Genomic DNA, 20953 nt, shown 5'->3' on the forward strand with positions numbered 1-20953 from the left:
GGAGAATGGGGGAGGCCTGGGTGCCCAAGAAGGAACTCAGGATGAGACACGCAGGGTCCAATGATCCAGAGAAGGACCAGCTGCCGGGATGGCATCAAAACCAGGCCTGGGGTCCAGGGCAGGTGGTGGGGGAGAGGCAAGGAGCGTGGGCTCTTTACACAGGCTTCCTGGGCATTTTGTATGCGGGTCATGGACTTGCCCATCAGCCTGCTACTCCTGCAGACCCCTGATCCCAGAAGCCCACCCTGGTCTGGACCCTACGGTGAATTTAGTGTCCCACAGGCAATAGAGAGCACCCAAAACCAAAGCCAAAATAGAAAGAACCTTTGGGAAAAGCCACAACCGCCTTTTCAAGATAAAATACAACAGGGGGACAACCAGGTCCCCATTGTCCAATCTTATTCACAGAGAGCTCCCTGATCTTCCTCTCAGCGGTGGAACTCGCCAGTGACCCCCGGATGCCCCGGGGCCAGTGAGCCTGACCAGGAGCAATCTACCACAAGGCCACCTTCCATAGCACCTAAAGGAATGTTACAGTCAGAGCTGGGAGGAAATCTCCTTTTTTAGAAAAATCATTTTTATCAGTGAAAATGAAAGGATACCAACCCGAGTTCCTGGCTCACTGACGTCATCAAGGCCACAGAATGAATGCTAGTGAGAAAAACAAAAAAAGGAACAAAAACTATAAAATAAGACCAAAAGAAAATGAGGGGGAAAAAAAGAAAAGAAAAAAAGATGTAAGATATGTAGTATGGAACTCAATGACAGCATTTCACAAGAACTACGCCACTGGGGTTGGGTTTGGAAAGAGAAACAGGAAGTCAGTGGGCTTTAGGAGCGGATTTCACCTGAGAAACCCATCCTGTGGGATGTGTCACCCAGGGTGGGTTGTCCCTACACAGTCCCCAAATATCTGGCTAATTTAGACAGGGGAGATGTACACCATGGACCAGGGCTTTTTGGTGCAGAGGTGTGACTTTCTTGAAGAACCTGGCAGGACAGTATATATAGAGGAAGACCTCTCCAGTAGTCATAGCTGATGGTCCCACCAAAGACTAGGCATGACATGCGTACAAGGATCAAGGAAGATTCCACCCAGGTCACAGGTCATCCAGTCCGACCTGCGGACCGGCCCCTATACCATCCCTGCCAGGGCCCACTCTCCCAAGAGATTCCACTGTTTAAAATCTTTTGTGCCGTTTGATTAGTCTACTTTAAAAAGAAAAAATTTGCAGAAAAAAAATGGCTTTAAGGGAATGAAAAATTATACAGGTCAGTTTGAGAGTAGAGTTTTTTCCCTTAGTTTATTTATTACTTGCTTTATTCAAAAAGAATTGCTGGTGATTAGGTGAAACATGTCTGGACATTATCCAGGGCTTTTGAAAAGAATTCATTATTTTTTTCCAAATCAAGGTAATAGCTCCCCTAAATTGTTATTGAAAAAATGAAAATCCAAACAGACAGCCACCAAATTTTAAACAAAATTTAGAATCATTGGAAGTTAGAGCTAGAAGGGGCATTTAGAATCACCTAGCTCTTCATATTCTACATGAGGAAACTGAGGCCCGGGGTAGGGGAGGTCCTTGCCAAGACCAGCCTGTGGAGTATGGCAGGGACAGAGTTCCTGACCACTGACCATGGTGGCTGGAGTTATTTTTCGACCAGCCCAGCCCAGTAGTGCCCGCGGGGAAATCCTTGAAGTATCCTTGAGATCCCCTCAGCTCCTCAAAATAACCTTGGAAGCTGGGGAGGGGGGATGGCATGCAGCAGATGGGGACTCTAGGAAGCTGCTTAAACCGAATTTGCATGGGATTTCCAGGGCGCCAACAGGAGAACTGGCCCAAATCCTCCAGCCACGAGCCTCTGCCGCCCCGCTGCTGGTTGTGCCCCAGGGCTCCAGGTGCAGATGGGAAGATGCCAGGAAGGTGAATTAACCCGTGTAATAGCTGACTCCCAGGAGAGAAAGCTGGTGTACCATCTGAAGAGCTGGTCTGTCTCTTTGGGCCATTGTATTTGATTCCCTCTAGACAGAGTGGGCTGTCATCCCATTTGTAGATAGCCCTGAATCTGCTCTCTGGTGGCTTTCGTGACTTTGGCCTCACTCTGTCCATGGAATGAGACGGCTTCCTCTCTCCAAAGGCCAGCCTCAGATACCTGAAGCCCAGAAATGCCCTTTCTCCATCTGCTTCCCCGGGGTAACGGCACATCACCCTTCAAGCTTCCTGAGGCACGTTGTCCCCAGAGGACCACCCCAATGGGGTCAGAGCCCTTCACCTGTTCCCACATGTGAGCATACCTCTGCGATATAAAACGTGCAGTTTTAGGTTTTCTCTCTACTCATCTATTACTCATTCTGCAAACATTTGATGATGCCCTATTCTGTGGCAAGAACTGTCTTGGATAAAGAGATGAATAAGAGCTAGTGGATGGACAGGAAGTGGTAAGTGCCCTGACAAAGATGCCACATGTGTGGACTCATTTGTCCATCTGGACCAACAACGTGTGGCGGGGGCACTGGTGTGACATCCCTGGAGACCCCGGGTATCCCTCTCCAGCTGTGGGATCATGGACAAGTGTCTGAATCTTTCTCAGGCTCAGCGTTCTCACCCTTAAAATGGTGATAGCCATAGAGAGACAATGGGGCTGGGTGTCAGCCATACTTCCCGCTGGAGGGAGGAGACTTCTAAGAATGCTCACTGGTTTTTGGCATATATATCGTTCAAGGTGAATAAGTCCAATGTCTGTGGCTGGTTTACGGCTCACAGATGTCAGAGGGGTTCACCTGAAGGTCTTTGGTGGAAAAAAAAATAGACACCCTCCTCCTCCCTCACACAAAGTTGATCCCAGACTGTACTTTTCTTTTTTTTCTTTTGTTTTTTTTTTTTTTTTGCGGTACGTGGGCCTCTCACTGTTGTGGCATCTCCCATTGTGGAGCACAGGCTCCGGACGCGCAGGCTCAGTGGCCATGGCTCACGGGCCCAGCCGCTCAGCGGCACGTGGGATCTTCCCGGACCGGGGCACGAACCCGCCCCCTGCATCGGCAGGCAGACCCTCAACCACTGCGCCACCAGGGAAGCCCCCGGACTGCGCTTTTCTTCCCTAGAAAAGTACTTGATGGGGCTACCTATTTCTTGGACTGCCAGTTTGGGGGACATGGGCAGAAAAGGGAGGGCTGGAGACAGAGCCCATTCCTTGGGTTTCATGAAACTGACAGGAGAAGAGAATATTCCATGTGAACGACTCATGGAGAGAAGCCCAGGGCATGGTCTGAGCTCACACCACTCACCTTTTCCTCCAGCTCTTTCAGATGTCGCTTCTGGACCTCCAGTTTATCCTCCAATTCTCGGATTCTCTGCAACACATTAAGTTCTGTATCAGAAAAAGTAAAATTTCCAGGTTCAAACCTTACTCTTCGTTGTTTATCGTGGTGTGGCGTATAAGCAGTGACACATACAAATAATAAGTGGGCAGCTCGACTAACTTTTATACGTGTGCAGGCCTGTCTCTCCACCCCCTGAATCAAGACTGAGGGCTTCTCCAGCACCCAGGAGGCTCCCTCAGGCCCCCATGGGACTCTATTCTGACCTCTGTCACTAAAAGTTGATTTTGCCTGTTCTTGAAATGCATCGTAATGGAATTATACAACGTGTACTCTTTTAAAAACATAAACATCAAGATTGACCAAGACACGGAGGTGCCTTGGGCAGGTTAATAAAGACCATGGATTTGAAGCAGCACCAAATGACTTGTCCAAGATTTATTTAGCTGGAGCCTCAGAGCTGGTGCAGAGATGAGTGCCAGTGGTAGGCATGGCTGTAGCATCCACTCAGATTCTTAGAAGCCCACGTAGTGCTAGGTTTTAGGATGACAAACTGTCCCCATTTGCCTGGGACTTTCCTGGTTTTAGCACTGAAAGTCCAGAGTCCTGAGAAACTCATCAGTCCCGGGGAAACAGGGACGGTTGGTCACCTACCTGGCTCTGCGCCTGCCGAATGCCCCTAGGGGTGCACACCAAGCCTCGGTGGTTTATCAGTCTGTTCCTCCCAGTTCCACACAGCATCCCACCCAGGGGGTCTGGCAAGTACAACCTTTTCCAGATTGTCATGTGTCCAGTAGCACTTCAATACCCCTCAAGGGCTGATACCCCTGGACAGCTGCTTAACTGGCTACAGCCTTGCCAGTCCTGAATGTACGTGGAGACCTCACTCCTCTGGAGAACGCTGGCCGGCTGAAGGGTGGCGACTCAGGTCAGCCCGAATTAAGAATCAGTCCGGAGAAGCCTTCTGTCCAGATTCTCAAACTCAGATCAGCATCACCTGGAGGCCCTGCGGATCCCAGGAGCCCTTCCCCAGAGTTTCTGACTCAGCAGTTCAGGGCGGGACCTGAGAAGCTGTATTCCCCACAGGTCCCCAGGTGATGCGGTCGCTGCTGGTCGGGGGACCCCACTCTGAGAACCACCACTGTGGGCACATTCACCCACTCGGCAAATATGGCTCAACATGCCGGGGGCCTCGAGTTTGTGGTCCCATCAGGTTCAGACAATGGTATTACACAAATACATAGATGGTGCCCTGGATGAATACAGATGTCATGGAGAAAGTCGAGCAGGGGTAAGGAAGGAATGGGGTGCTATTTCATATGGATGCTCAGGGAAGATCACACTTGAGCAGAAGTGAGGGGTGTAAGGAGTTGAAGTGTGGGCTGGGGGGTCCAGAGGAAACACAAAACCCAGCCCACTGTGGTTTTCCAGATGCCAAAGAGGGAAGGGAACTCCAGGCAGAAGGCATGTTGTGTGTGTGTGCAGGGAGCTGGGAGTGCAGGGGGGGCAGAGCTCAGAGGGTCTGGAATGTCCCGATGAAGAACTTGCAGATTTGGGGGTGTCACGGAGAACTCATGAAGGATTTCAAATAAGGAAATAATGAGATTTTGATTCTCGAAAGATCACACTGGCAGCAAAACAGAAGATGGATTGGCACGGAAGAGAGATGAAAAATACTTCTGCTCTCAGATATGTGACCTTGGGCAAGTAGTTCAGCCTCTCTGGCCTTGGTTTCCTTATCTGTGAATTGGGGGTAATAGTGCTGCCCACATCTGAGGATCTAGCAAGTGAATCTGTGCAAAGTACTTACAGCAAAGTCGGCAGAGACTACGTGCTCTATAAAGGACGAGAAACCCAGTATGTTTCTAATTCTCTTCCACCTGAGGGAGACTGTGACTGCCCTCCAGAGACCCCCTTGCAAGGCGGGCTGGCAGAGAGCATCTGTGAATGACCACAGAACTCGGCTAGACCCTTGCTTGGATCCCGGGCCCCAAATTTACCAGAGGGTGGACTTTGGAGAGTCATGTAATCAAATAATCTCTCTGTGTGGAACGCCTCTTCTGTAATAACTGCACAGTGACCCTGTAACCCTGGGGGTGAAATGGGGACCTGGGGGAAAGTGCCTTGCAAATCACAATGCCACGTGGAGGGAGGACAATGCTTTACAGCTTTCGAAGGATTTGCAAAAATCTCCCAGGAACAACTTCTGGGCTTTAAAAATCAGCCTGAGTCCATTTGTGTCATTTTTTTTAGATTCCAAATATAAGTGATATCATATGATACTTGTTTTTCTCTGACTGACTTAGTATGATAATCTCTAGGTTCATCCTTCTTGCTGCAAATGGCATTATTTCATTCTTTTTATGGCTGAGTAATATTCCATTGTACATATGTACCACATCTTCTTTATCCATTCATCAGTTGATGGACATTTAGGTTGCTTCCATGTCTTGGCTATTGTAAACAGTGCTTCTGTGAATAGACACTGGGGTGCATGTATCTTTTCAAAGTATGGTTTTCTCTGGATTTATGCCCAGGAGTGGGATTGCTGGATCATATGGTAGCTCTATTTTTAGTTTTTTTGAGGAACCTCCATACAGTTCTCCATAGTGGCTGTACAATTTACATTCCCACTAACAGTGCAGGAGGGCTCCCTTTTCTCCACACCCTCTCCAGCATTTATTGTTTGTAGACTTTTTAATGATGGCCATACTGACCAGTGTGAGGTGATACCTCATTGTAGTTTTGATTTGCATTTCTCTAATAATTAGTGACGTTAAGCATCTTTTCACGTGCTTTTTGACCATCTGTATGTCTTCTTTGGAGAAATGTCTATTTAGATCTTCTGCTCATTTTTTGCACTTATTTACAAAAGAGAAACAGATCCACAGACTTTGAAAACAAACTTACGGTTACCAAAAGGGAAAGATGGGGGGGGGGGAGGGATAAATTAGGAGTTTGGGATTAACATATACACTCTAATATATATGTAATAGATCATCAACAAGGATCTACTGTATAGCACAGGGAACTCTACTCAATATTCTGTAATAACCTATATGGGAAAAGAATCTGAAAAAAATGGATATATGCATATGTATAACTGAATCACTTTGCTGTACACCTGAAACTAATACAACATTGTAAATCAACTATGCCCCAATATAAATTTTTTTTAAAAGATTAAGTGAAAAAAAAGTAAATAAATATTTTTATTTAAAAAAACTCAGCCTGAGAAGCTGATTCTCATTCTAGTCTTTCCTGAATTTTTTTAATAACTAGGGTCAGTCTCCCATCCAGTCATGGGAGGCTGGAAGGGGCAGTGCTTAAGAGCTTTGTCATCTTATGACATGGGTTCACATTCCAGCTCTGCTACTTCCTGGCTGTGTGACCTTGGGCAAGTTGCTTACCCTCTCTGAGAACTCACCTCACCTGTGAAACTGCATCAATGGTTCCCACTCAGAGGGTTGGTATGACCATCAGTGAACCAACATTTATGGAGCCCCTTCTATGTGCCATCACTGATCTGTCTCCCTGCACTGGAATATAAGCTTCATGAGAGCAAGTGCTGTATCCCCAGCACCTAGAACAGAGCCTGGTATGTAGATGTTAGAAAAATTGCAAATGAAAATGGTGTGACATGGAGCAGGAGAAGGTCGTGAGAGAGGCAGCCAGTGCATTTGTAGAGGTGAGCACAGGGCCCAGGGGGCTCAGGGCGTGAGGCTAAGCAACCCGGACTTCATCTTCTGGGCATGGCGGAGCCAGGGAGGGTCTTTGGGGAGGGGTGGTGCTACGCTGTGTTAGGCAGGCTTCTGCGGTGCAGTGGATGGATTGGCAGGGAGGGGCAGTGAGGGGTGAGGGTGGTACTGCAATTGCTTGTGGTCCCAGCAGATATCTGTGGTGCAGGCCAGCTGGTGCTGAGGAATAAAGCCTGGGGAGGGAGAGGACAAAGCAAGTTTATGAGTGGATCGACTCCAATCTTCACACCGGGAGAACATTTTGCAAACGTGCAGAATCGTTCTGTTGGGAAAGGTACCATGGGCTGATTGATTTTTTTTCCTGCACCCACTTTTCCCCTTACTTAATAGGGCTTGAAAACTGAAATGCCCACTGGGGCCAGGCTGATGACGTCACATCACTGCATCCCATGGGCCAAATGCAGGAAAAGCGGACAGGGGCCATCCAGGGCAAACTGGGACGCATTCTTCCCATCAACGCAGGCAGCTGGTGCTCCAGGCCGGGTCAGATGCCAGAATGCCTGGCAGTGCTGTGCTGTGTTGTGTTGTGTGTGCTGTGGGTTGTGTGTTATATGTATTGTGTTGTGCATTGTGTGTGCTGTGCTGTGTTGTGTTGTATGTATCATGTTGTGCATTGTGTGTGCTGTGCCGTGTTGTATGTGCGTGCTGTGTTGTGTTGTGTGTGTTATATGTACTGTGTTGTGCATTGTGTGTGCTGTGCTGTGTTGTGTTGTGTGTGTTGTGTGTTATATGTATTGTGTTGTGCATTGTGTGTGCTGTGCCGTGTTGTGTGTGCTGTGCTGTGTTGTGTTGTGTGTGCTGTGTGTGCTGTGTGTTATATGTACTGTGTTGTGCATTGTGTGTGCTGTGCCGTGTTGTGTGTGTGCTGTGTTGTGTTGTGTATGCTGTGTTGTGTGTGCTGTGAGTTGTGTGTTATATGTATTGTGTTGTGCATTGTGTGTGCTGTGCTGTGTTGTGCTGCGTATGCTGTGCTGTGTGTGCTGTGTGTTATATGTACTGTGTTGTGCATTGTGTGTGCTGTGCCGTGTTGTGTGTGCGTGCTGTGTTGTGTGTGTTGTGTTGTGTGTGTTATATGTACTGTGTTGTCCATTGTGTGTGCTGTGCTGTGTTGTGTTGTGTGTGTTGTGTGTTATATGTACTGTGTTGTGCATTGTGTGTGCTGTGCCGTGTTGTGTGTGTGCTGTGTTGTGTTGTGTATGCTGTGTTGTGTGTGCTGTGAGTTGTGTGTTATATGTATTGTGTTGTGCATTGTGTGTGCTGTGCTGTGTTGTGCTGCGTATGCTGTGCTGTGTGTGCTGTGTGTTATATGTACTGTGTTGTGCATTGTGTGTGCTGTGCCGTGTTGTGTGTGCTGTGCTGTGTTGTGTTGTGTGTGTTGTGTGTTATATGTACTGTGTTGTGCATTGTGTGTGCTGTGCCGTGTTGTGTGTGCTGTGCTGTGTTGTGTTGTGTATGCTGTGTTGTGTGTGTTGTGTTGTGTGTGTTATATGTACTGTGTTGTCCATTGTGTGTGCTGTGCTGTGTTGTGCTGCGTATGCTGTGCTGTGTGTGCTGTGTGTTATATGTACTGTGTTGTGCATTGTGTGTGCTGTGCCGTGTTGTGTGTGTGTGCTGTGTTGTGTTGTGTATGCTGTGTTGTGTGTGCTGTGAGTTGTGTGTTATATGTATTGTGTTGTGCATTGTGTGTGCTGTGCTGTGTTGTGCTGCGTATGCTGTGCTGTGTGTGCTGTGTGTTATATGTACTGTGTTGTGCATTGTGTGTGCTGTGCCGTGTTGTGTGCATGCTGTGTTGTGTGTGTTGTGTTGTGTGTGTTATATGTACTGTGTTGTCCATTGTGTGTGCTGTGCTGTGTTGTGTTGTGTGTGCTGTGTGTTATATGTACTGTGTTGTGCATTGTGTGGGCTGTGCCGTGTTGTGTGTGTGTGCTGTGCTGTGTTGTGTATGCTGTGTTGTGTGTGCTGTGTGTGCTGTGTGTTATATGTATTGTGTTGTGCATTGTGTGTGCTGTGCTGTGTTGTGCTGCGTATGCTGTGTTGTGTGTGTTGTGTGTTATATGTACTGTGTTGTGCATTGTGTGTGCTGTGCCGTGTTTTGTGTGCTGTGCTGTGCTGTGTGTGTTATATGTATTGTGTTGTGCATTGTGTGTGCTGTGCCGTGTTGTGTGTGTGTGCTGTGTTGTGTTGTGTGTGCTGTGTGTTATATGTACTGTGTTGTGCATTGTGTGTGCTGTGCCGTGTTTTGTGTGCTGTGCTGTGCTGTGTGTGTTATATGTATTGTGTTGTGCATTGTGTGTGCTGTGCCGTGTTGTGTGTGTGTGCTGTGTTGTGTTGTGTGTGCTGTGTGTTGTGCGTGCTGTGTTGTGCCTCTGTGCCGTGCTTGCACTCAGCATTGTTCTGGGCACTGGGACACGGCAGCTCCCCTGCCCTCAGAGCCTCCTGGGGAGACAGTCAGTCAGCAAAGACCAGGTAGTGAGAAGTGACAGGAAGAAAAGTCAATCAGGGGAGCAGCTGGTTAAGCAAGGCCATGGGGCAGCCGCTCTCGGGTGACATTTGAGGAATGTGTCCCCAGCAGGGGGACAGCAGATGCAAGGCTGGATTTGGGCACAAGGGCTGGGGTGACACGGGGCCAGAGCGCACGCACCTGGGATCTTCTTCCGAGAATGAAGGGAAGACTTGGGGGGTTTTGGGCAGGGCCCATTCCTTCCTACCCTCAGGTCCCCCCACCAGCAGGTCTCTCCCTGGCTCCCAGCACCCCCCAACCCCCGTCACGGCCACCCCCTGCCCAGGGCCTGCCTCTGTGTTCACTATACCAGGTGTGAGCTCCACAAGGCCAAGGGCATCTCATTCTCCCTCTTCCCAGTCCTGGAGCACAGCCTGGACCACACTTGCCTGATCAGCGTGTGCTGGGGACCCCAGCAGGGGTCTGGTTACTGTGAGTGACAGAACGTGCAGTGGAGGCCAGGCTGGGTGGGAAAGGCCCAGGGCAGCGGGTAGGAGCTGACACCCGTCCAGGGCTTAATTCATGGTGGGTTCTCTTCCAAACGCTTCACAGAAATTCTCCATTGACCTCAACCCTTGAGATGTGTGCTGGCAGTGTCCCCATTCTGCAGATGGGGACACCCACCCGAGGCTCACAGAGCTGAAGTACCTTGTCTCAGGTCACGCTGGGCGGGGCCGGGGGGATTTGAATCCAGACCTGTCTGACCCAAGACCCTGTGCTACTAATGCCACATTGTAGCTCTCCATTTGTAGCTTTAACATGCTGTTTTTTATGTTCCTGGAGGGAAAATAAATCACTGGATGCACGTTTGAAATTCTCAGGCTCCTAACGCCCTTCTCCCACTGGAAATGTAGCTTCTTCAAAATTATTATTTTTTTTAATGCCAGATTTCTGGAGACTCTATCGAATTCAGGACAAACACTCGCCAAAAACAAGTAGCAAACCTCAGGGAATTAGTATGACGTGAACTCAGAACTGGCCCCTAGTGGAATGGCCACTGCTTCCTAAAGGCGGGTTGGCCTTAATCAAGTTGTTTTGGCCCCTGGGCCTCTGTTTCCCATCCATTAAACTGGGTCTAACACTTAGATAGCCAAGAGTTGTACAAGTCATGTGATACTCTACAAACTGGGGTTTTCACAATGCTCATTACAACTATTGTTTCGGGTTGATGGTCTCTTTTAAAAATCCTGTATGTGGTGGGAACTGCTTTTGAAAACTACAGCTGATGAACAATGTAAACATTTTCTCCAGCATAATAAGCCTGTTCCCACCTCAGGGCCTTTGTACTTGCTGTTCTCTCTTCAAATAGCTGAATGGCTCACCTCTCACATCATTTTAGCCTCAAGTCTCACCGTTTCTGATATCTACACGCATGCTGCCTGTTTCCCCCCAGTGAGATATGGAAAGACACCCCCCAGGAAAGCAGGAACTTTGCCCACTGCTCCATCTCCAGCGGCCAGACCTGTGCCCAGCACATAATTGGTGCCCAGTGATACGCTGTTGAATGAAAGCTCGAGACAGGAGGGTCTCTCTGTCCCCAGCATCATGCTGTCATGGGGCTTGTTGTAAGGAAAGTCTCTCTACCCAGGCATCACCTGGATGAACCAAATCCAGCCCATTCCTTTAAAGGAAACACCCAGTAAAACAGATGTACTCTGAACTCCGAGCATCTTTTGCAAAGGCACCGAGATGCTGGCTGGGGCTCCTGCTTCCTGCTGCTATTACACGTGTGATGCTGGGCTGGGAGAGCGGGGAGCAAGAATCTGTGAACGTCATGGCATCATCGGTTACATCTGTGCCACACTGGGAGAGTTTGGCCAAGCATTTCTGCCTACAGGGTGACACAGGACCCTTAAGACAAAGCCTGGAGCTAGAGCTGCTCCGAACCACCCACGAAGAACGAACAGGAGGCCAGGAGGGCGTTGCCTTGCTGACAGTTCCGGAGCTGAGCCCAGAGAAGGGAGGAGGTGGAACCTTTTCCCCTGGATGCTGTGGCATGATGTGATGGAGGAGGGGCTCACCTGAGTTGAGTCAGGGAAGAAGGCATGAGAACTCATTTCCTTACAAAGCCAAAAATGTAACGGGAAACCTGCTACGGACTGAATTGTGACCCCTCTAAATTCTTATGTTGAAGCCCTAATAAGGTCATAGGTGGGACCTTAATCTGGTAGGATTGGTGGTGTTATAACAAAAGGACAATCTCTCTCCCTCCCATCTTTGCCCCAATCTGCCCCTCCCCACATCCCCCTTGCCATGTGGGGGTCACAGAGAGAAGGTGGCCGTCTGCAAACCAGGAAAAGAGCCTTCACCAGCAACCCAATCAGCCAGGCCTTGATTTTGGACATCTAGCCTCTGTTGTTTAAGCCATGCAGTCTGTAGTATTTTGTTATGGCAGCCCAAGTAAACTAATACAGACACTTACACCCCTCTCTAACTCACAGCCATGTATCTCTCAGACTAACTAGCATTTAACAACTTAACTTGCACAGAAATCTCCTGGGAATCTTGTAGACACAGAATCCTATTCAGTAGGTCTGGGGTGGGCCCTGAGAGTCTGCATTCTAAGAGCTCCCAGGAGATGCTCCATGGACCACACTTTGAGTAGCCAGGGTGGACAGAACACAACGCGGCCTCGGGTGTCAACATCCACGTTTGTAATTATATAAAGAGAGTCTTCCTTTTACTAGACACCTCCCAGGCACCAGGCACTCACTAACTGATTTGCATGTCCTACCTCACTAATGCCTCAGAGTGATATATCATCTGTCATTGGTATTGGCTGACAGACGCCTATCAGTGTATATTAATGAGAGTGAGGGCATTTTCGGTGGGAGGAAGGGTATCTACCATTTACCCTCAGCAGAATTCTCAACTGATTTGAAAATGTTCCAGAGATAAAGGAAAAGCAGCTCCCAGCCCTGGGTCAAGCTCTTAGTCAACTTTCCCTATTCTTAGGTACATGCAGTTTACTAGGTAGGTCAAGAGAAATGTAAAAGGAAGTGATTGGTCCCATACGATCTTACACAAACACTCCAAAACACTTGTATTTTAAATGATTTTCTTCTTTAAGGGAGACTAGTCCTCAATCGACCACACAGCCAGCATGGCTTGCTTTCTGCTGTTTTTTTTTTAAATCACCTGAGTCCCTTTTTCTCTTAGTATGTGGGACATGGTGCTTTTCAGGGAGTCACGGCCACATGTGGCATTGCCCTTTGTGTTTAGGGTGTGCTCACTGGCCCACCCATCACACTTTCTGGACTTAGACTATAACCAGCACCTTCGTGAGATCTGGATCCTCAGGTGGGTAATGACTTTTTGGTTCAAATACACAAATGCTCTGCTTTGAGCTGGATTTGCTGAACGTGAAATCAACCCCTTCATTCACACTCAGTTGGCAAGTCCTGCAAACGACACCCAGTGCTGGGCGTTAGCTAATCCAGCATCCAGCTCTTAGCCTGGTCTGGCCCTGGTCCTGCTACACCTACTCACAGCCTACACTTGGCAATAATAACGCTGCCTACACTTACTGAGAGCACTTTCCATGTAATAGTTCACTTAAACCTTACAGCATCCCAGTGAGTAGGCATTATTACCATCTCAGGAAAGTGAGACCCAGAGAGGTTAAGTCACTTGTCCAAAGCCACACAGCCAATAAGTGGGAAAACAGGGTTCAAAGCCAGGCTGTCTTGTCCCAGGGTCTGTTTTTTAAGCCACTGCTACTCCAGCTGACCACCCCTGCTCTGCTGCTGCCTGAAACACTGCTCCCCCAATGGCCACCTGGCTTCTTCCTATTTACCTTCAAAACCTGGCTCAGCTGGGCCCTCCATCGGGACCTTCACAGCTTGCCCTGGGAAGGAACCTCCCCATACCCCCAGCACTTTGTGTGCACCGACTGAAGAGCCCCAGTCACGCTAGATGCTCGGGATCTGTCCCGCTGGGGTGTGGCCACCTCAGGGGACTTTTCACTAGCGATGTGACCATAACAGAGATGGTTCAGTGACAGTGCCCTTGTCACACCCCCTCCATGCTTTTCCCTTCTCTCCCCTCCATCTCCATCCTCTCCCTCCTGGTGTCCCCAGCATTCCTAGCATGTGCCAGACATCATACCAGCTCAGGAGCTATGCCCATCAGAGCCAGGTCACTCAGGAGCTGGCGAGCAGATCACACTGGCACAGATGGGGCAGTGCGGGAGCCCAGGTGGCGGGTCGTGGGGGATGCCCGGAGTCCTTTCACCCAAATCCAGTGTGTAATGAAGAGTTTGCCGTCATAACCTCCAGTTACCCTTTCCCCCTTCATCACGGCCCTTTCAGTCCTCAACCGAATGCAGTCGGCTGTGCCCCCCACACCCCTTCCAAACCCACCAGGGATCTTTGCTTCTCAGTCCTAATGGGGGCTTCTGCTGCTTCGGACACAGCTCTCTACCTGCTCCTTCTTCCAATTCTCTGTCTCTGTCTCTCTCCTTCTGTGACACCGACCCCCACTGGTTATCTAGATCCTTCCTCACAGACAGGATTCCTTATGAGCTGTGTGACCTTAAGGCACGTGAGTAAACCTTCCTGAGCCTCAGTTTTCTCACCAGGAAAATGGACATAATCATCCCACCTGCAGGAGTGCCGTGAGGTAAAGGATCTAAAACAGTGCGTGCCCAATGAATGCCAGAGCTACTGCTGCATCCTCACCTTTGTCCCCCTCACGAGTCCTGGGAAGCTGGTCCCCGTGCGCTGGGCAGCACATGACGTTCGCACAGGACCCCAAACACATTTAGGAATACAGAGGTAACAACTAATACAGCCTACAGGTCCAGTCCTCAAAGTAGCCGTCATCACAAGATCAGCCCCAAAGCAAACCGTCCAGCCCGCGCCTCCTGGTTACAAGAACCTGAGTTTAAACAGAACACAAATGCTGGAGGAAGAGGGGACGCCTTGCTTTGGTTTGTGTTACCACTTAGCTGGGCCGGGGACTGTGTTGTTTAAGTGTGTGATTAGAAACAGTTGGCGGTATAGTGGGCCCGAGAGCCCCGCGTCTCCCCGTCACTGAGGATTCACCTGTGGGCTATGAGGGCGTCCACGGGAAGACCTCCCTGCTTCACGGAAACTTGATTTCCTGCTAGCTCTCCATCGACCGTGTCCATCAGAGGTGTCAGTGTGCCGACAGGGGACAGGAGGGGTGGAGGAGCGGGGATGGTGGCCAGTGGTGGCCAGTGGCGCCCAGCCGGGCCCCTGCCCCTACCTGCTGGGCCTGCTGCAGCAACTCCATGCGCTCCCGCAGGATCTGGCTGTCAAACTCCCGGCTCTGCCGCAGGATTTGCCTGCGCAGCTTCTCCACGGCGGCCTGCAGGTCCTCCCGCTGGCCCTCGCTCAGCGCCTCGCTGGCCCGCCGCCCCGGCTCCTGCTGCAGCGCGTCGTACAGCGTGGCCTCCAGCTCCTGGATTTTCTGAGCGGCCCAAATCACACAGACAGTGGGAGGTCACAGGTGGGTGGACGGGAACCCCTAGGACACTGCAGCCGAGCGAGGCCCAGCTGGGGGATCTTGGGCAGGGAGGGGAGGCATGCAGGGGCCGAGCAGAGCGGCCAGCGGCCTCGGGGGTGGGCATGGGGGCGAGGGAGCCCCTTTCAGCCCTGTGCACACGGTTTTGAGAACCCTTCTTAACTCTGTTCAATCAAGACACCGTGCTCTGTACAGGAGGGGACTAGGGCAATGAGAAGAAATAGTCGTAACCGCCCCTTAAGATGTGTGATTCAAAGAGAGGTTTGACTCAACGGGTCTTTATTTTTGTCTTTGACTTCCAATTCACTGCCCCCAGCTTGGGAACAAATCTCCCCTTTATCTCGAGTAGCGTGGAAAATGTGTCCCAAATGGCACGCACTTGGCATTCAGCTGCCTAGTTAGAAAAGCAATTTCAACCCCAAGCAAATGGGGACAGTGTCCTCATTGCTCTCTCCTCCCCCTGAAAAGCAAGACACCCCTGGTTAGCAGAGCACATGAGAGATTAGTAGCCAGGGGAGGAGATCCTTGTGAAAGCTCAGAGTTTTCATCATGAGAGGAAGTTATTTCTTTTCGGCCTCACGGCGAGACACTTAAATTCATTTACCTCATGGGAATATCTAGGGACAAAAGAGAGAAGTATCTCCTTCTCTGCCATCCTAAATCCCCACCCACGTCCCTTGCTAGGAACAGCTCTTTCTCTTCCAAAGACGCTATAGACCAATCACCCGTTTTAATGGAAATTGCTATGAAGACGCAGGAGGAGGTTTGGAGCAGTGGGTCAACACGGGTGGCCCTCTGTGCCTGTGGTCACCTGCTCCTGCAGCCTCCCCGGCTTCAGCATGGCTGTGCTAGCCTCCCCCCAAGGGAATTCCAGGCCCATCAGACCAATCTTAGCCAGCAGGCATCAAATTCCCCTCTCCTGACCCTAGTCATCGCCCCTGGGAAACTAGAAGGTGGGAATCTGTCCACTGACACAGCCAAGAGATCCACATGGAGCCGGAGCTTGCCTGTGCCTGCTGGCCGCCCCCTCCCCCTGCAGCAGCTGGGCTCCTAGGAGACCCGCACGTGGCCAGCTTCCAGCCAGGACCCCACCATCCAATTCCGGAAGCTCCACTGTGGCCTTGCACCATCTCACTCAGCTCAACGACAAAGGAACACAGGTGTGACTTTGGCACCTGCTGTCCTCCCTTCTGCCCGCGGCCACGGCACTGCCACCCTCTGGAGATTTTTCTTCCCTGACCGTTCAGACCAGCCGAGCGCTGATCACAGCTCCAATCTCGTCATGTGCCTGAAAGCCCACTTGAGGCTTTGGAATATTCTTTGGGTAAGAATGTCATTTCTACCCAGTGGCAGGATCAGCACACCCAGGGACCTCCTCTGTGGAACCTGGACTCAGGGTCCCCCAGGGCCTTTCTGCACATGGCACTTAGAGAGCCGAAGGCGGACACCAAGTTTTCCAAAGTGCGTTGGGAAACACCCGTCTTGCAAGATGCCCCTTGAAAGAGGGCCCCAAGAACCACTGAACTTGGACATGGCTTGCTCTGTTCCTCTTGAAGTCTCAGCCCATCCTTTAGGACCCAAGAAGTCCTCAGAGTTTTCCAAACGTACTCTCCGGCAGCCTCTCCCTCCTTTTGGGGCCATACGTTTCTACGTTATCTCTTGAAATCATATCCCTCAGAACCTTCTGGGGAAGCCAGGGAAGGACAGAGGTGGTGTATAGTGCAGTGGCAAAGGGCGCTTGCAAAAGGACGGAGAATGGACAGAATCAAGGAAAACCCAAAAAAGTGAAAGAGGGAAGAAAAGGATGAGTATGTTTTCATTTCTAAATTGCCCTTAACAGCACGTGCCCAGAAGTAAGAACTGAATGGGAAAATGCCACTTCTTGATGAGGCTCAAACCATCCTGACCTTCTCCATCTGCTGCCCCCTGCCGTGGGGATTCAAGCCTCAGAGCCCGGACACAAAGGCTCAAGGGTCGCAGTGAGGTGGACCAGCCTTCAAGTCCAGAATCTCCCACCTGTGCTAAGGCCAGCGTCCTACTCTCTGTCTTCATGGAGACGGGGATTTTTAGTTATTGATTCTGCATTGCTCAGGTACAAACCCACTTTGTAAAATGATTTCAGCTACAAATGATCTGAGCAAAGCCTTGCTCCAGACTCTATATACTCACTGCTTCTTCCTGCAAGAGCGGTGTTGAACTCCAAGTGCGCTCTGCTGTGGGGACATCCTGGAAATGCCCCCTCAAAGCCATATGAACCTGAGCATGGTCCCACCTCATGTTCATCACCAGTAAGTCCAGAACCAGTTCTGTGACCCAGGCGCAATGCTGCACAGGACCTCACAACAAGTAATTCTTGTTCGGATCACCACCCACCCTCCACTCATTGCTTTGCCTTTGTTCCTCTGTGACTGTCTCTTTTTGCTATTTACGGGAAAACTTGCTCTGGGCTTTGAGCATCAATAAATATTAATAAGAAATATTAATAAGCAGAAAGTTTCTTTTCCTTCATCTCAAATGATTACTAGAACTGAATAAGTATGCCCAAAGAAACCACCAAGCTAACTAAATGCTTTTGAAGAATCGTGACTGATTTGGAAAAAGTGACAATTTATCTGTATGGTCATTCGGGTTGAAACCAGTCGAAATGTGGAGATGGCATTGGTATCGCGCCACGCGGCATTTCAAGGGCCCCAAATGTGCCGTCAGCCCCAAAAGGAAGAGCAGCCTGTAATGCTGAGTCTAAAGAATCAGAACATGCAACCCACTTCCGGTCCTACCAGGTAAGCCTGGTCGAGGGCTTGCTTCCGGTAGTCTAGCTCCTCCTCCAGGTAGCCCTTCTGCCTGCTGAATAGGTCCTGAAAAAGAGGAGGTGCCCAAGGTCAAGATCAGCGTGAGAACCCATCACTGAGCAGCTCTTCAGAGCCAACCTTCTCACACTTGATGGACAGTGACGGCCCCACCGAGTTGGGGACCTGCCAGGTGCTTGGGTGAGAAGGGATATCAGGTCTGCCCTGCTTGCTCCTGCGTGAATCCCCAGCAGGAGCCTCGCTGGCCCAGGAGCCTTGATCAAGCCTGTCCCAACTCCTCCCAGCTTCCTTCCTCTCAGGTGTCTGACCTGGTTCCCACGCCCCGGGCTACAGGAATCCTTCTCGATTCCTCTTGTCACACCCCGGTGGACCCTGGATGCGGCTGGTTCTCAGATGTGGCTCTTCCTCCCCACGCCAATGGCATCACCCACCTCCTGATTACTCTCACTGCTGCACGCATCCTCCCCGCTCTCTGGTCACTCAGTCCCTGAAAGCGTGATCTCTCCGAAACCCATCTCTTTTTTTATTACTGATTGGAGGGTTTCAGGTTTAGAGCTCAGCAGTTACAGCCACTTGCTTTTACAGAGGAGGAAACAGAGGGCCAGAGAGGACCAGTGCCTTGCCCTAGATGCCACAGTTCACTGGTGACAGAGGTGGGACTAGACACCCAGGCCTGGTGATTCAGTCCAGGGCTCTTCCCACCCAACACGCTGCTTCCAGGCCTTAGGCTCTTCCTTGGTCCTTCCCCTCTCATTTCTACTTAGAAAACTCGATTTGGTCTTTGAAGGCTCAAGAACCACCTCTTCTGGGAAGCCTTCTCTGACATCCCCAGGCTGGGTAAGATGGATCCCACTGTACACTCACGGCACCTGGTGAAGAGCTGGCATCACTGTTTATCAGGTACCGCGTGTGCCAAGTACAGCGTGAAAATGGGCCATGTGTCCAGTATCTCTCATCCCTATGGCCCAATGAGGTGGAGATAGGAAACCCCATTAGCAATGAGGAAGCAAAGTCCAGTGTGTCTCTCCCAAACTCACGGCCAAGAAGGGGCAAGTGAAGCCTGGAGCTCCCCCTTGGTGTGCCTGAGCCCCTGGTCCAGGTGCCTCCATACCACCAAAGTGCCTCCCCTAATGTTCCCACACGACACTGCCGCTGCCAGCTCCCGCGCATACATCCCCAAGGGCTTGCAGGCTAGACAAGGCAGGGACCCCGCTATTCATTACTGAACCCCTAATCGTGACATAGTGTCCAGGATAGCAGAGGCTCCAAAAATATGTATCAAGGGAATAACTGAGTGAATGGATGATACTTACACAGAACAGCCATGAGAGCAAAAGCAAAATTTAGAAATGCATTGCAAATCAATACAAAACACACGCCAAGCTTTCCTCGGAAGCGAATCATCTGAGCTGTCAACCCCCCTCCCTCCTAGGGGGTTGCATCTTTTACCTTCTCTTTCTCCAAGTCTAGCATCTTCTGGGTCAGGGCCGCCTCCGTTCCCTCTATTTGCTTCAGCCACTGGAAAACAGCAGGGACAGAGCGCGCAGCTAGTGAGAACAAGGGCTCACTGGGGGCCGTCCTCCAAGAGGAGGCTCCCGGCCCGGAGAGGGTCCCTATCATGTCCCAAGGTGGTCCTCGAAATGGAACTTCAAAGTCCATCCCGATGTTTCAGCTTCGACAGATGTTAGCACAGGGATCATGGGTTCACACACGTGCGTACGTGCATGCAGGTAGGTGTGGGGTGTGAGCCCAGGCAAGCCTGTAAGTAGGGGAGGTTGTGGGTGTGCGTGGTGGATACATGTGGAAGGCTGCGAGTGTGTGCCCTGGGATCCCCGCAGCCGGGTGGGTGAGCCTCCCTGGGTTCTACCCTGCCGAGCGCTGTGCTGGCGGCTTCACGCCTGCGACCTCGTCCAGCCCCCTCATGACCACCCCATGGAGAAGGCAGCATCTCCCCATTTAGCAGGTGAAGACATGGCAGCTGAGTTAAGTCACTTGTCCAAGGTCACACAGGTGAGAAGTGGGGATTTCGAACCCAGCCTGCGGGACTGCACCCCTGCAGCCACTGGGGCGTGTCTGAGCAGCTGGGGGCACCACGGGATGCAGGCGTGAAAGGGGGTCTGGCCGTGCAGGGTGTGAGGGCACCTGCCATGGGCTGGTGATGGGGGTCCGTCTGCCTGTTCTCAGGTCTGGGAGGCGGTGAGCAAGAGGCAGGCCGCTGTTCCTCAGGTGTAGGCACGTGGGTGTCTCTTTACGAGGAGCCCACCTGAGAGACAGGGGGAGGTCCACACACCTGGCTAACGCCCTGTGGGGATGTTTTAGGTTTTAGGGGTGTCAGTTTGACAACGTGTATAAATGTGTATATTCAACCTCCTCATTGCTAAAGCCATCAGACGACCTCCCTGCCATGGGCCTGCCTGCTGCCCACCTGTGGACGCGCCCCTTCCCGACGGCCCAGACCCTTCCTCCTCCTCCTCTGGCTGCGGCTGCCCGTCCTGGACTCTTGGCGCCCTTTTCAAAGGCCCCACCCTTGGCCGTCCCCTCTCCTCAGCACTCCCCTGGGGGTTCCACCATCCCCTGTGCTCTCTCCCTCTCTGAAATGTCCCCCTCCAGCACAGATCTGCCCCCCACACCCCGATGCCTCAAGCTCCCTGAGAAAGGGCTTCCCTCGAATGGGAAGAGCCCCAGCTCACCTTGACTGGGAAACTGGGAGCAGCCACGGCTCCTCCCCCTTCACTTCCCAAACGCTGGTTCTACCCCCTCCCGTTTCAAAACCCCACCAACCACACTCCACCACCACCGCCCAGCGCAGGCCCCCTCTCAGCCCTCAGGCTCACGTCGGACCCCAAATCCCCTTCTGCCTACCAGCCAGCGTGTTCTCTCCAAACACGTAGCATCTCTCATGGACCTACCCTGCTCCCACTGAAAGCCTCCCCAAGGAGATCCCATCGCTCCTGACAATGGCTGGGGGACGAGCCACGCCTTCCCTCACCTCAGGGCCTTTGCACATGCTGCTCTCTCTGCCTGGAACATCACCACCTCTCCCATCCCCAGCTTCAGCCCCAGGCCTTTTTACCTACTCAGC

General features: G+C 51.1%; 1 protein-coding gene across 1 annotated transcript in view; it reads right to left on the reverse strand.

Moving 5' to 3' along the window:
• Positions 1–631: 631 nt before the first annotated feature.
• Positions 632–20953, reverse strand: part of JAKMIP1 (janus kinase and microtubule interacting protein 1) — a 132044-nt gene continuing 111722 nt past the window's right edge. The window contains exons 16-20 of the mRNA XM_065877910.1: positions 19321–19389; positions 17842–17919; positions 14807–15010; positions 3287–3352; positions 632–682 (exon numbers count right to left, since the gene is read on the reverse strand). Coding sequence (XP_065733982.1) covers positions 632–682; positions 3287–3352; positions 14807–15010; positions 17842–17919; positions 19321–19389 — 468 coding nt within the window. The remainder of the gene's footprint in view (positions 683–3286; positions 3353–14806; positions 15011–17841; positions 17920–19320; positions 19390–20953) is intronic.

This window comes from Phocoena phocoena, chromosome 5 (genome assembly GCF_963924675.1).
Source record: "Phocoena phocoena chromosome 5, mPhoPho1.1, whole genome shotgun sequence".
NCBI classification, from domain to species: domain Eukaryota; kingdom Metazoa; phylum Chordata; class Mammalia; order Artiodactyla; family Phocoenidae; genus Phocoena; species Phocoena phocoena.